This window comes from Puntigrus tetrazona, chromosome 7 (genome assembly GCF_018831695.1).
Source record: "Puntigrus tetrazona isolate hp1 chromosome 7, ASM1883169v1, whole genome shotgun sequence".
NCBI classification, from domain to species: domain Eukaryota; kingdom Metazoa; phylum Chordata; class Actinopteri; order Cypriniformes; family Cyprinidae; genus Puntigrus; species Puntigrus tetrazona.
In genome coordinates this window covers 25,452,637-25,467,881 of record NC_056705.1, presented here as the reverse complement: position 1 = coordinate 25,467,881, position 15,245 = coordinate 25,452,637, and the positions used below count along the sequence as shown (strand labels likewise).

The 15,245-nt window shown below is 41.0% G+C and overlaps 1 protein-coding gene across 1 annotated transcript; it reads left to right on the top strand.

Moving 5' to 3' along the window:
* The first annotated feature begins 1,334 nt into the window (after nt 1-1,334).
* Nucleotides 1,335-14,964, top strand: vstm2b (V-set and transmembrane domain containing 2B). Its single transcript, XM_043243325.1, has 5 exons — nt 1,335-2,143; nt 2,551-2,738; nt 3,408-3,437; nt 4,375-4,777; nt 14,767-14,964. The coding sequence occupies exons 1-5, from the start codon at nt 2,071-2,073 to the stop codon at nt 14,853-14,855; spliced, it is 783 nt and encodes a 260-aa protein (XP_043099260.1). The 5' UTR covers nt 1,335-2,070; the 3' UTR covers nt 14,856-14,964.
* The last annotated feature ends 281 nt before the right edge of the window (nt 14,965-15,245 follow it).

Below are 15,245 nucleotides of genomic sequence, written 5' to 3'. Positions count from 1 at the left end.
CAGTCCCGTACGTTCTCATTTTGTATTTTAACCACATTGAGCGCGCTTACGTTTCCTTTCTCACCATCTCTTGAGCGCCAACTCATCATTAATGGGCAAAAGCCTAATTTCAATAGCGCCCTCGCCCCGTTTCTCCCTTTAACTCTCTCTTTCTCTCTGTCTCTCTCTCTCTCGGTTCCTCTCTTCCTTTTCTGTGTTGGTGAAGTGCTAATGGGAGTGTAGGGGTGAACAAGTGCTACATTATTGGCAGGCAGGCAGCTGGGAGGGAGGGCTGTTTTAGGATTCAGCCAGAGAAGCACTCTTGCTGCACAAGCCCGGGACTCCGGGGACAATGCTGGATTAGTGGTCAGATATGGTGACACATCCTTCAATTCCGTGTGAATGAATATGTCTGTATTTGTAATACACATGTCTTACGGCATTAGAATATGGATCTACAAAGATCTAGTGTCTTAATAGCTTTTATATACAAGCCACACTAATGATAATAAAAGCTAAATTATTATTACAAATATTGTTATTATTATTAGCCATATCAATACATGGCCTTATATGTGGGCATTCTTTTATTGATTTTGTATAACTTTAAAGCTATTATACGTTTGTCTGATTTCCCATGATTAAATTGCATTCACGTGCCTTATCAGCAATCGCTTTGCTCTCTAGGTATCCAAACCAAGACCAGCAGACACCTGCAGTGTCCCCGCTTATGCAGAATCTAAGCACCGAACACTAATAATAACCACTGTAATTTTGTTCATATTTATAGAACGAGAGCTGAAAAAGGCTTAAGACCGAAGCCTTGCTTCCTGGAATCCTGTGAAGAACAGGCTAAAGGAGGTGTGCAGATTTTTATTTTGACTGACTGCCAGTCCTACGGAAAATCTACCTTATTATCGTAACTGTGCTTTGGAGCACACTGTAGTGGTGGTTTCTGCTATAATATGGACATCAGCTGGTTCTAGCAGGTCACTGGACGCTTGGCCGTGTTTGACCAAATGGTAACTTCTCCTCCTGGTCCATGAGGGTCTACCACAGTATACTATCTAATAACCATCTCGGACCAGCTAGAAACCAGCGTGTTCCAAAACAGTTAATCTGGATTTTCCAGCAGGGGGGAGAAGAAAGACAGATTACCTCGGTGGTATTATTACCAGAGGCAAATAATGGGACGGAAAGAGATTAAAAGCGACCGCCTAATCTGAGATATCGGACTTTCATATTAAAATGAAATACTGCTGGTCATGACTCGAGCGGTCGCTTGTTGCTCTCGCAGAGTAAACCGCGTCAGTCGCAGAAGCGCTTTTTTATTTTCAGTTGTACGTCCGCTGGTACGGTTTTCCTCTTATTGGTCGAGCCGTATGCTGATTTGAGAGACAGAGACGGTTAGTTTGCTCCCAAACCCCGTCAGTCTGTCAGTGGTCTGGAAATGCCAAAGCGCCTCCTCGCTGCTCACGCGCTCACACACAAAGCAGAGGGTTCCGGTGGCGCGAGCTGGAACGATCCACAGATGCCGCTTCTTCGTTTAGGCGCTTAACTGCTCCTTAAAAAAAACGTCGAGGAAACCTCTTGTCCTCCGACGTTATTTTTTTTTTCGTTTTTTTTTGGTTTGAGCGTTTAGACACGGGATTGTTTTGTGATGGGTGGCGGAAACGAATCGCGGATTTTTTCTCTTTTTATGGAGACCAAAGTGAGCAGATTCCCTACTGTTGAAAGCAAGTTTTACCTTGATAAGCAAACGGTGGAACAGAGGATTCTTTAGGGGCGAAGGATACTTACTCAAGAGAATAACACTTTTTTTTCACACACAGTTTTCCCAACAGAAAGGGAGTCTTCTGGTCCGCAACATTGGATTTTACATTTTGTTTGACTGACGCAGCGTCGTTTCGGAGTATCGTATTTGGAGATTCCAGTCCTTTTACTCTACGTTTCGGGGGAAGAAACTATATCTTAAAAAGCAGAAACCCGGTGCGAGACGCAGTTATGGAGATGGCAATGAAATAAAGCCCGTTTCTCCAGGTCAGATGACCGCTTCCACTCGTTCTCCAATCTGACCACCTTATTTATGACATGGAAAAACGGGGACTCCACAGCGTCCTTTATTATTTCATTCTGAATGCGCCCCTGCTATTTTGTGTAAATGGTGAGTAAACTTGAACGGATTTTCGTCTCTCCCATGTTGCGCATTTAGTCAGCACGAGCAGTCTGTCGCGATTCTGTTACTTTCCCTCTTCTTTTTTTTTTTACTCATGTGAAATCACTGCATTGTTCTTGCTTAAGTTTCATTGTTTTGTTTTCCCTGCCATACGGAGGCGTACTGAACCTGTTATTAAATGCATATGGGTAGTGAAAGTAGTGCATTGAATGATTACGTGTGGAGAATGGAACCTACTCTCAATCTGTACCGTAATATCACAGGCTAAATGCAGTTTATAACAAAGCTTTTAAAACGCAAAATAGCCTATGGTTGCGTGTTATCTCATATATGTAATCTATTTGAGGGGTTTCTTTTAATCGCACAATCTGCTGTTGATGTGTTTTCCTCATAAGCCACATTTACTGAAGTGCCCAAAGATGTGAGCGTCGGTGAGGGCGAGGACATAGAGATGCCGTGCGCTTTTCGAGCCGTCGGAGTCTCGCCGTTCTCTCTGGAGATTCAGTGGTGGTACCTCAAGGAAGCGGCCCCTAAGGAGCTCGCTCACGAACTGCAAATTAGCGCTCCGGCCAACAGAGCCAAGGTAAAGGAGCTTTCGTTTGAACACAGACTATTTTCCCCTTCAAGCTCTCATTTGAGTCGCACCAGAAGCGCTTTTGGGATGCGTCGGGCTTCACGCGTCCAGATGCGTCCGGCCGGATCCCTCGTGACGAGCGATCTCAATTAAACGCCGCCGAGGCGATTGATTATTAATTTATTTGCCTGAATCAAGTCGGGTTGCGTGTCTGCGGATGGGCACTGGGAGGAAGAATGGGGGTGTGATGTCATGCTTAATTATACGAAATAAATAAATAATAAGTAGCCTGAATAAACGGCACGAGGTGTTTACCAAACCCTGAGATGGTCCCCTATACAAGAGACAAATCAATCACTGAATGACTAACCAAACCAAAATAAAGTATATCCCTGCATCTTTGCTTTTGTCACTGAACCCGAGGGTATCCTGTATTGAAAGTGACTTATAAAACACTAGATGTGCCATATAGCTATGAGAAAGATCCGCAAAAGAGCCTCAGAGGGAACTGTCGCTGTCCATGGTGCTACTCCAAATGAACGGCCCTCTCGTTTATTATTAATTGTAACGTCTTTCATGCGTCAATAAAAAATGCACAGTGGCATCGTGACAACTTCGTAGCCTAATTAAACTACTCATGCTGACTACTCATGTCGTTTTTTATGTGATCTTTTACAGGTTGCCCACCGGGACGCCACGAAAATAAGCGTGAGTATGATAAATACTAACCGTATTTTTTTGGATCTCTCAACTTTTTGCAATGTTCGGTAGAATCGGCATCCCGCTTGAAGAAAGAAAATAAAGTATGAATGAGAAAAATTAATTAATTGTTAATGAAAGTTGCGACATTTCTTCCTCTGTACTTTTTGAAGGTATGAGTGCAAACAGATCTGTTGATTTTTCAGCTGCCATTTGTGTAAGATAAATAATGATAGACGTCTTTCGTGGATTTATTTTCCAAAACAAGAAAAAAATGTATTTTTTTTATTTACAAAGGTCAAATTAAAAACTAAATAAGTAGCATAGTACTGACCTGTTTGTAGTTGTCCGCAGTCTAAATTAAATTTCAACTATTATTATAGCATTTTTAAAAAGTGAGTGCTATTGTGTGGCTGTTAGAATGGTTTTCGAAAACGCTAGTTCTATAAGTAATTGGGACTCATTCTTGTGAAGTTGGATTCACTCAAATCTCACTGCGCACGGCTACTACTTTTGATAAACTACAGCCTGCTTGTGAGACGTGAATCTGTAACGAATAGAGAGATAAATGATGACAGTCAGCTGCTTGTTTCGCCGACGAAGCGTTCCAAACCGTTCCTAACTCGAAGTTCTAGGGCATACCGTTGCTATGGTTACCTCCAGGGCTAACACAGGTTCGAAAAGATCTATTTAGCTACGCATAAAGAAAATATAGCACTAATTAAACTTGCTAAAAGCAGCGACTTGCTTATTATAGGCTCATTTCTAGCCTATAGATGCACTTTTTTAAGACAACAATTTGAGCGCTGACCAGCTCCACCCCTGTAATAACTATGTTTTGTTCAGTGGTAAATAATACGAACCAAGTGGCTAATGAGACTGGGCTGCCAAAACCGTGATGTCAACAAAACCTGTCGTGACGTGCTATTTATCTGTTGGTGAACAGACGGTGAGGGTCCAGGGCAACGCTATTTCCCACAAGCTCAGCCTATCGGGCGTGCGGAAGGAGGACGAGGGAGTGTATGAGTGTCGGGTTTTGGACTTGTACTCTGATGAGACTCAGGAATACAAGGTGCAGGCCACTCTGCGCGTGACACCCCGCGAGGGAATGCTGGCCGAGGAGGCCGTGTCTCACATCCAGAACCGATGGCCGCTGAGGAACAGCAACACAGCGACGGGTGGACGGGCCACTTCCGAGCCGGGCCAGGGTCAGGGAAAACCAGGCGTGCCTCCGCCGGTTGGAATAGGACCCGCTCCCCCTTCGACGACTACGACAGGCTCCGCAGACAAGTCGTCAGCTTCGCCTCGGCCGGGCAACTCGTCTATCCTGAGACAACAGCACGGATCCGGTGAGTCACGGTACAACAGCGACACCGAGCGGTCCAGGGAGGAAAAATAATCAGGCGTTCGACGTTTGATCGCGTGTGTGTTTTAACGCGGAGTTAGCGCGTTAGTAGTAGTATAATGTGGCTCGCATTGAAATGCAGAAAATGGGACGTTATATCAAACTGATTCGTAAATCGATATGTAAAATTAATGCGTGTTTTAGTCCTAAAAGTATCTCCATGATACCAGTAAATGCATTTTTGCTTTTGACATGCCTTCTGAGAGAGCTAGCTTTCTGTGTTTCCGAAATTTGTAATGTGAGGAGGCTAAACCTCACCCAAGTTTAATTTCACAAATCTATTTATTTGTTGTTGTTTTTGTTTTTTTTGCATATAGACCATATGCAAGCCTCCACAGTGTAGGCTATTTCAGATTTCATTATTCTTGTGATGATATTTCGAACAGGCAAAACCTGTATTGCTTTTCTATCAAGGTGGAACTTTTTTTTATAGTGAGCTAATAATGTTTTATGTCTTTATCCCTAAGCCTAAACCCTCCCGGTACACTGCATTTGCAGATTTTCATAAAGGCGTTATTACGATGTTTATTAAGCTTTGCTCGTGGGGACAGTCGGCTGCACCCCTGAGGATTGGTAATGTCAGGTTTTACAATCACCGTGAGGACGTGTCGTTCTGACCCATACACACTATTCGGTGGGGCACATCTCACAATAATCACATTTGCTGCGAGGTTTAATTTGTCACCGTGCCATATCGAACCTCTGTCTGCTCAGTAGGCAGTTTAAAAGTGTGTGTGTGTGTTTTCTGTGGGTGATGCCTTATCTATCGTGTACTCTGTTCTCTGCGAAAATGCAAGAGATAAAAGCTGCTGGCGACACCATGTCTGTCTTAAGCAGGAAGTGCCGTTGCGATCTGTCCAGCCTCTGCGCATCAGTCTCGACCCTTTTTTGTCTCTTTATGACCACGGTGCAGCGTGACAGAGAGGTCATCAAGATATCACCTTGTCTCTTTAACTCTTGCCTTGAGGTCAGGGCTTCTATTTATTGGGGGCTTCATTGGGGATTTAAAGGGTTGGGTGTGTTCTGACTCTGGCTTCTGTCACTGCAGGAGTGATTCCTGCAGACAACAGAGGGTGATTACATAAAGTCTCTAGCTGAGCCAGAGGAGTTTGTTTGTGGCAGGGATGCATTACCCTGCAGTGACTTCTAAACACTGTGGACTACAGACTGATGCAGTGATGTTTACAGTTATAGTTGACTCTAACTGTAGTCAAGTCTCACGAGAGACCCCTGTCAACAGTTCTAGGACACCGGTGGTGAGCAAGGATGAACATCCTGTAACAGTTTACTTTTAATGTGAATATCAGGTTAGATTTTAGATTCTCATAATAGGAAGGTAATTCTATTACGTATATTTTTTTTCTAAAGCATTTGTAACAATATCAAGAACCATGGTTTGAAAGTACTAGGATATACAGAGTTTATAATGGTGTTACAAGTAACCTTTTTAATAATTTCGCATCTTTATATCTGCCTGGTCTTACAGTGACTTAGCCTCTATTAGGGTTTTAACATAAAAAACAACAGCATCGTATGTCACTTAGGTTGTATTATGTTAGGTTGTTTTATGACATTTAAAATTGTTCAGAAAATTGACCGTGCTCTAACATTTATTCGTGTTGATAAATAACAATTAAACACATTAAAAAGTACAAAAAACACAAAATGGAAGCCGAAAATAGACCAAGATTTCTCTGAGGATTCTCACAATCCTCTGTGATGCCTTTAAGGGACAGTTCACACAAATCCACAGAATCGGTCACGTCTAAATTGTCAAAAATCTGCATGAATTTTCTTGTTTCCGTTGAGAAAAAAATTTGATATTTTGAGAAATGTGGGTAACCAAACACTTGATGGTAGCCATTGACTTCCACTGTATGAAAAAAATACTAAATACTAAAACATTAATCTTTTGCTGGCCCCAAAATTGTAGCATATATTTTTGATGATGTTTGTTTGATACAAATAAAATATGTAATGCTTTTAAACAGGCTTCAACAAATTTCCCGTGCAACATAAAAATGTCAAATGTTTATTTATTGAGCAAATATAGCCTTTCTTAATGCAGTATTTCTTGATCCTATATAAAATAGTGGCACAAACAGTTTTTGGACCGTGTCAGCCAGGTGTATATATATACATCCATGTTTGTGAGCACATGTGGGAGAGACTGTATGCGTGCCAGCATGCTCAGCCAGCCCTATCTTTAGTGCAGCCAGACATGGAGGCAGCCATTTGGCGAGCATGTCGGACATTAAGAGGGCCAGTGCTCTGATCCTCCACGGTATTTCATTTTGGGCTTTATTTCTCTTTCTCTAGTTTTGTACCATCCCATGCTTTATTGTTTTCCCTTTAGGATAGATTAACTGTTGGCTTGTCATACTTAGTCATTAATTAGGCATGTTTATTAAAAAAAAAATTGAATCTTATTGTGTAATCTGGTTATTTACCTTTTTTTGGAAATTCAAGCCATGGTATAAAATCTACAATGCTAGATTTCTAGTTTTACCTTATTTGATATTATTATTATTATTATTATTATTATTATTATTATTGTTTGGCATATTACATTTCTGAATACTATGGATTTTACGACCGAACCAGCGAACCAGCGCTAGTGTCAGTAAACGCTTGAGCACATTTAACATGGACAGAAGGATCTCAAATTTGTCTTTTTCCTCTTTTGGTTAGGAGCTCTGTTTTTGTCATTGAAGTGAGAAGGTTAAAGAGTCATCTGCCACATTTGAAGGATTGCACCTTTCAGTTCTGACCACACTATCAGCTTCCGAGGAGAGAAAGAAAAGGCACCCATCGCCGCTCACGCTCACTCCCTTTCTCCGTCGCGCACACACATACCTCTTCTTTTGGAAACATGCATCTGTCAGTTTTCCACAATGTCATCTCATTGAGTGGCAGAAACAATTAATATTAAAGGAATGCCACGGGCGGGAGCTGATAAGCTTGGCCTTCTACACGCTGTCAGGTGCATCGAATTGCCTCTTGCTGCTTTCGCTTCTTTTATTTGTTATTTTTCCCAGCAGGGCTGGGTGGCATGTCTGTCCTTACTGGAAAGAGCAGATTACCTCATTGCGCTTTTGCAAGTGGCCCTCCAAATGCCCACCGAGGCCAAGAAGAAATGCAGGTCTGATCGCCTCCTCGTGAGATGTGCGATTTTGCAGACGTGCTCTATAATTAAATGTGATTTACTGGAATAAGACATTGTCTCAGCATACTGCTTGTTTAATTAATTCCGAAACTCATTTCGTATTAATACCATTGCTTCCTGATTGTATTATTAAGCTTTGTGTTTGCCCTCAGGTCAAAGTGATGTTAAAATACTTTTACAAAGACTCCCAGGTTAGAATAATCTAATTTGCAACTTAATTTTAAGATTTACCTCTGCATATGGCTGTTTGCTTCAGAAAGGGGAGCAGGAGAGGGCGAAAAAGGGGAAATGTTTTAAATAAGCAGTAATTTATTCACCCTCGCGTTGCTTGAAAGCAGCAGAACTTACTTTTCTTTTGTGAAACAAACCAAACATTTTTTTGGAACGAGACTAAAAAGAGGGAAAGAAATACAACGGGAATCAAAGCACAAACTGGCTTATGCAATCTCTACCCACAATGCATCATGCCACCTCTGTTGACCTTGGCACCCTTGATAAGTTTATATCACTCCAGCCGCACATCTGTTTTAATCTAGCCTCTGTTTGTGCGTCTGTGTGTTTTCTCAGAACTCGGCGGTCCCCTCTTCATCTAATGCGCTCGAACGTCAATCTGGTTATTTTGCGCGCATTATAATTATGCCGAGCACACGTGTCACACTTTATTCAGTTTTGCTTACCTTTCAAGCACATTTTTGCCTCCCACACATTTTGCAAACTTAAAACACCTGTTATCAAATTGCGTTCCCCCTTGAGAGCGAGCACAGGGGGCTGCGGTGGTGGGCTGATTGCATGCTTGAAGGCAAAAGCCTAGTGTTTAGTGCCGCTGGACAGCTTTCACACTTAACTGATGAGCCTCATCCAGCTGCAGACCCCCCCCACCCGCAGACATTTTTTAACTGGATGTGTTTGTGCATTGTCACTGTGTGGGAAGCACTTCAGCGCTCTTAGGCGAGTGTTAATTGTTTCATCTCTGCTTCTGTCATGTTGGGACACTGTGCTTAGTTGTGTACCTGCTGACTCCACTAGGGAAATCAAGGGGAACGTTGTCTCAATCTAGCTTTTGTTTGGCTACATGACTCACATAGACAGCGAGAGAGCGAAAGGGAGAGAAAGATGAAGGTAAGCCTGAACATAAAACATTAGAGCATGAATAATAGATATGTGATAGCTGGCGAAAATCAGCGTAGAAATAGGTTTAAAAATGGGGGGCGGCAGAAAAAATGGACAATCCGGATAAAAATACGATTTATGCTTCATGACTATTTCAGCTATTTCAGTCGAGGCAGTGTGTCCACAGTTTGAACTTAAACTTGACAGAAATGCGGTTTGTTCATTTATTCATTTCATTATTCACTAGGGACGTCAAATTGAGGGAACAATTAACACCGAAAATGGCAGTGTTTCAAATATAGCAGCCAACCTTGTTGAATAAGAGTGTTTTCACTAACTCTGCCCAACAACTCAGACAATCCCTTAAGTGTGTTACTTCTATTCATGGGTGTATTTGCACATAGCCTAAACAAGATGCCATTTGCTGTAGTTTCTACAACTAATTAATGCTGTAAATACCAGCATCTTACCTTGTTTTACACTTACACCATGCACTAGGTGTAAGACTTGGGTAACACTTTATTTTAAGGTTTCTTGTTACACACGTTAGATGTACTCACTATTATAATAGCAGTAAATTATGCATAATTACATGCAAGAAACCCTAAGCCAAATGCTAATCTTAACCCTAACAATTTAGTAAGTAGTAAGCACTGCGTAGTTCTTGATAGTTCTGGAACTAGTCAGCAGGGTAGTTCCTAGAGGACCAGTTTCTCCACCAGGCCATTTACCTGGTTGTGTTCGCACTGGCAGCAGGAAAAAGAGGAAAAAGTTGGGATAAAAGATTAATGTTTTTATGACAACTCATCAAAGCTGAGAAAAGAACACAACACTGCAGACAACAGGTAAAATATGTTTACATGGCTTTTTAAAAATGCCTGGTAGTTGGTGTTTCGCACGTGTTTGGTCAACCATCACACACTTACATCACTGATTGTTCCTAAAACTATTTTAAACCCCACTCTAATATAGGAGCTATTTTAGTTCCTCCAAACGAAGTTCCTGGAAATAAAACTGTTCCTAGTTCTTATGGTGCGTACAAAATTGGGTAGTTCCACATTTACGAAAGGCCCTAATATCACTCAGTGCTTAAATGCGTACTTGCGCTGTAACAAGGGTGCCTTAAAATAAAGTGTAACCGCCACCGTATTTCTGGATGTGCCACCTTTTTCTACCTAGTACGGAGATTTGTATTACATGATCCAAACACAAGTGATCAACCGAGATGCATTACTGTTTCCATCTGGTCTCCTATAAGCAGTTTAGTCTTCATCGAGACACTCGCCTCTTGTTCCAGCACACTCTGTAATGCTTTCGTTGGAGCTTTGAGTGCTGCAAACATTATTGAATGAACAAACCAGTGTTACATGACTTGTTTTGGCTCACTTGTTTTGGTTGGCTTTGTCACAAAATGTCCCAGCACACTTGTGTTAAGCTGTGGTGAAACTAATGAAATTTCATGGCGAAAAAAAGATCCACTGTCTGTTGCCAATTGTGTAGTGATCTGTAAAGCATAGCTCACACAGAACGTGTTGCATAATTTGCAAAGTGGAATATTTTGCTCTCACACAAAATTTGCAATTGTGTGGATTCCTGTTGATTGGATTTTGGCTACAAAAAAAGCAATACAGCAGTAAACGTGACCGCACTTTTAGGCAATTACCAATGCATCGCTGTGATCTGAGACACATCAGGATGGATTAGCATTTCCACTATAAATGCAATGTGCTTTCAATGATCTGATCGCAAAAGACCCTCTTTTAGAGCCATTTCCTACCTCTATTTAGTGTTGACCACCTGTTATCAGATCATGGCAAATGCTGGAGTTGCCTTGCTTGTTTGTTGCCTTTTCGTACTTCATCTGGTTAAAAGTAAATCATTTAAATAGCTGCTGCCAAAACATGAATCATAAAAAAACATATTGTTTGGATGTCTTTTCGTAAATGTGAAATAGCAAAAATAGGTTAATTATCAGTATGTATACTGAGTGTGTTGGCTTAGTGTGATCAATAATCCCCCTTTTTCAGTCATTCAGGCTTAAATCTTCTTGTTTGCTGAAGCTCTGCTCTTGTCTGGAGGGAATGAGTGTCACCCTCCTTTTCTTTTAAGCTATCTCTATTTTTCATGTTTATAGGCTTACTGTATGTGAAGATATCATAATTGCACAGCCAGTTTGGACCACGGTTTTGATATTATAACTCATTATAGATCCATCAGCATCTTAAGCTCTCGAAATGAAAAATCATTTGCAGGTGTCATTGATTTAGTATATCAGCCTCTGCATTCACAGGCATGCTGGGGCAGCCAAACGTATGCCTGTAGCTTATAAAGCACGGTTTCCACAATCCATAGTCAATCGGATTTTGAGGTGTGCAGAGTGTGCCGCTGAAACTCCATTATCCCTCAGAGGGAGAGGAACACGGCCTCAGCTCAGCAGATATGATCACACAGGAACCCTCTAATCCTTCATCTTTGGAGTCCATTGCTTCTGATCTCCCAGTGGGCCCTCAAGGGCCATTACAGCTCCACGTAAGAACACCTGCTGAGATCAGAAGGGAGTGAAAACAATTGATAAAAGCAAAATGTAACGTGACTTACTTGAAAAAAAATCCGTAATGCAGCAAGAACACTGCAGTTATTACACTGATATCATTACTGATATAAAATTATTCAGAAGTGGGCTGCACGTGGTTCAGGATGGTTTGCCATCATTAAGATTACCATGTACCCTGCATTGCATCAGGAGACGCTAATGGAGAATGTCAGGTCATTTGTGCTTGGCCCGAGGGCTGGACGCAAGTGAATATCACTGGATTCTGCTTCTTACAGTGACTAGTCCACATGAAAATGTAATCTCAAGGTTGTGGCGAGACCTGAGGCAGGATGCTTCATGTAGCATATAGTTAAAAGAGTGAGAAAACGGGCAATGGGAACAAATGACCCAGAAATGAATGTTAGAGACTAAACGTTCTGCATGCAGTCAGTCTACTGAGGATGTGCCTGAATTCGCATATTACTTAAATATCCTTAAAATTAAATTTAGCAGAACTAAATGATTCAGATGAGCATGCCCTTACTGGACCAGCACGGATTATTAAACAAACAACTCGGGTTTTTGCAGGGATGCGATTTACCTTTCCTATTATAATACGTCCGTCTACACACTGTATGAGAACCGTAATCCCTGAAAGGTTATAAAATATTATTAAAAATGGCACTGACCCTGATCACTGGGGTGTGTTCATTAAATATGTTATTAAGCGAACAGACGGATTAACGTCCTTTTCTAGAGGGTTAAATGAGGAAGAGGAGGAGATTACCGATGGCATGTGAGTAATGAGCTGGACACAGAAGCCCTCTGCGTCGATGTTGACTGTAATTATTTCCACAGCAGTCAGGGTCATGACTTTGCCATTTTAGCTGATTTGCACGTCTGTTCGTGTATTCACTTACCCTTGTTTAGTATAATCTTGTGTGTATCTATCGTGTCCCTTGGTAAGAGATTTTCTTTGCGTGCAGAGCGACATTTTGAAGGACGATTTATGGAAGATCCTACGGTTTCATGCCCACTATAGCTTCAGTTTTAAACTCTTTCCCCACCACCGATGTCATTTATTACACAAAGCTTCTCCGCTATTAACAAGTTGTTCAAGCAGTGCATGTTTCTGCTGTTAGATCTGTGTAAAATGAGGACAGAATATGCATACACTTAAGTAGGCTAACATGATATGATTCTGTAAACTCAGTAGGTGTCGATGGTAGCTTTTCAAAACTCTGAATCAACTGCACTGAACGATTCACTGCTTCGAAGTGGTCGAAGATTCACGTTGGTGAAGTTTGTTGCATAGAATGATGGAAATGCAACAAAAAATGAGCCCAAAAATCTAAAAAAAAAAAAAAAAACTAATTGAAATTTGAAAGTGCAGTTTAAAAACATCATCTAATACTATTAAATGTGAAGTGTCTATAATTTGTCTTGTTTTATTAAATTGTAGGGCTTGTTTTGTTTTATGGAGAGCTTGGTTAACCAGGTCAGTTAAAAACATATAACTCCATTCCATTTTGTTATATAAATCTGTCAGTAAAATATCTAAAAGTTCATAGAGCCGATCCCAGATTGGTTCAAAATAATATTGACATTGTTTCATAGGTTCACTGAGACCACTGGAATTTAGAAATGCTTTGAAAATGTTATGATGGAACAAAGCATTGCCTTCTGAAAACTGTGAGTGGCATGTTGATACATGTTCCAAATTATTGGTTCGAAACAAGTTCAAAGGTTTTGAAGCTTCACAAAGCAGTGTTTCAAAAGTGCCCTTCTCCAGCTGATGTACTCTCTGATAATTCACGATTTGATAATAGCTCTGGAATTTTTTTTTTTCCCTTTTGCTTTTCCAAAATTCACTTTTTTAATGGAAATTATAGCCCTGTTCTTTCTTTCGACGTATTCGCCGTTTTCAAAAATCCCGTAAACTTAAAAATAGCACTCTGATGGTGAGAGAGCTAAAATTATGTCTCAGATAGAAATGCTAAAAGAATAAAGAGAGGGGAGATGAATGTTTCTTTGTGTCAAATCAAGCCCTGCTGTAATGTTTGACTTTAGAGAAAGAGCATGAAATTGAACCGCACCGTTTTCCGACCGCCCTGCGCCAACTCAACCAACCATGCACGGGTACAACACCGTCCTCTTCCCTCTGCAATAATGGTGATAGAATAGAGGAGGCCAAAATAAACGTGGCTTCTTAAGACATATGGACACGCTCCGGGAGCCCACTGTAAGACATGCTCCTAGAGCTGGTGTTACGCCGTGCTAGCTAGCTGTTCCTGTCACGAGGCGGCCTGGCACGCCATGCTAATCTGCTCGGGGATGACAGGAGAGAAAGAGTAAAGGAGCGTTGTGAGAAATGGCCATGGGAAAATCTGAACTGCAGAAAACAGACGGCCGTTTCACACTCTAAAAGTCAGCGGCGCTGCAGCCCCGTTAAGCAGTGAATCATTACCAGTGTGTTTACGTCTTGCATACATGTCTATATCGGAGGGATGTGTGATTTAAATGTATCCTTCTGGCATTTCCTTGTGTTTGTTGTGTGTTCGTGTAAGTGCGTTCTTGTCACAATCTGTTTCTGTATTCTGCTGTGCCGCTGTTGGCTAGCGCTCAAAAGGCCCGTGGGCTGCTGTTTTGCTGTCAGTCACAGAGAGGAAATGTCATGTGGGTTCCACACAAGGACATGTAGCTTACATTGTGGCCCCTATAGTGCTCTTCTCTGCATGTGTGCCATTTTTTTTCGCTTCTCCAGCTGAGTTGACTGTGTTTTGCACTTGTAAAGTGAGATTGTCAACTTGCATGGAGGAATGAGGCGATAAGAGCGAAATTGCTGAGCAGTCGTTAAGAAAGAGCCATGTGAAGGGCTTTAATAATATGAAATATGGCCCACATGCTGAATCAGATTTGGATGCAATAAATGTCCTCAGACTAAAAGCAATGAAAATGCTCTGTTTTTCAAATGAATGCTAATATTCTTGGTAAATGAATGTTTGAAAAAAAACTAAAACTGATGATATTGAATGTATTTTAGCATGCACTTTCTCTCTCTCTCTCTCTCTCTCTCTCTCTCTCTCTCTCTCTCTCTCTCTTTCTCTGTCGCTGTCATCTGCAGGTTCCGGAACCATGGCAATCACTGAGCCACTCCTTTACATCACCCTGCTGATCCTGCATAAGCTCCTCCCCTTCCTGTTTGCCTACTAAGAGACCACAGCCAAACAACTGATGATTTCACTTTATGTACCAAACGAACAAAGGGAAAATATAACTACATATATATATATATATATATATATATATATATATATATATATATATATATATATATACATACATATATATATATATATATATATATATATATATATATATATATATATATATATATACATATAAATATATCTATCATTATGGCACATCACAGTGAGGGATGGGAAAATGACTTTGGAGAAAATTTAAATATCAGAATAAAGAGAAGGCCATTTCGTTTTTTGGGACTTGTGTAGAAGATCTGTCCAGATTTGGATGTAAAATGGATTCTATAAGAAGCATGATAAAAAAAAAAAAAAAATAAAATTTAAAGGAGTCTATGTG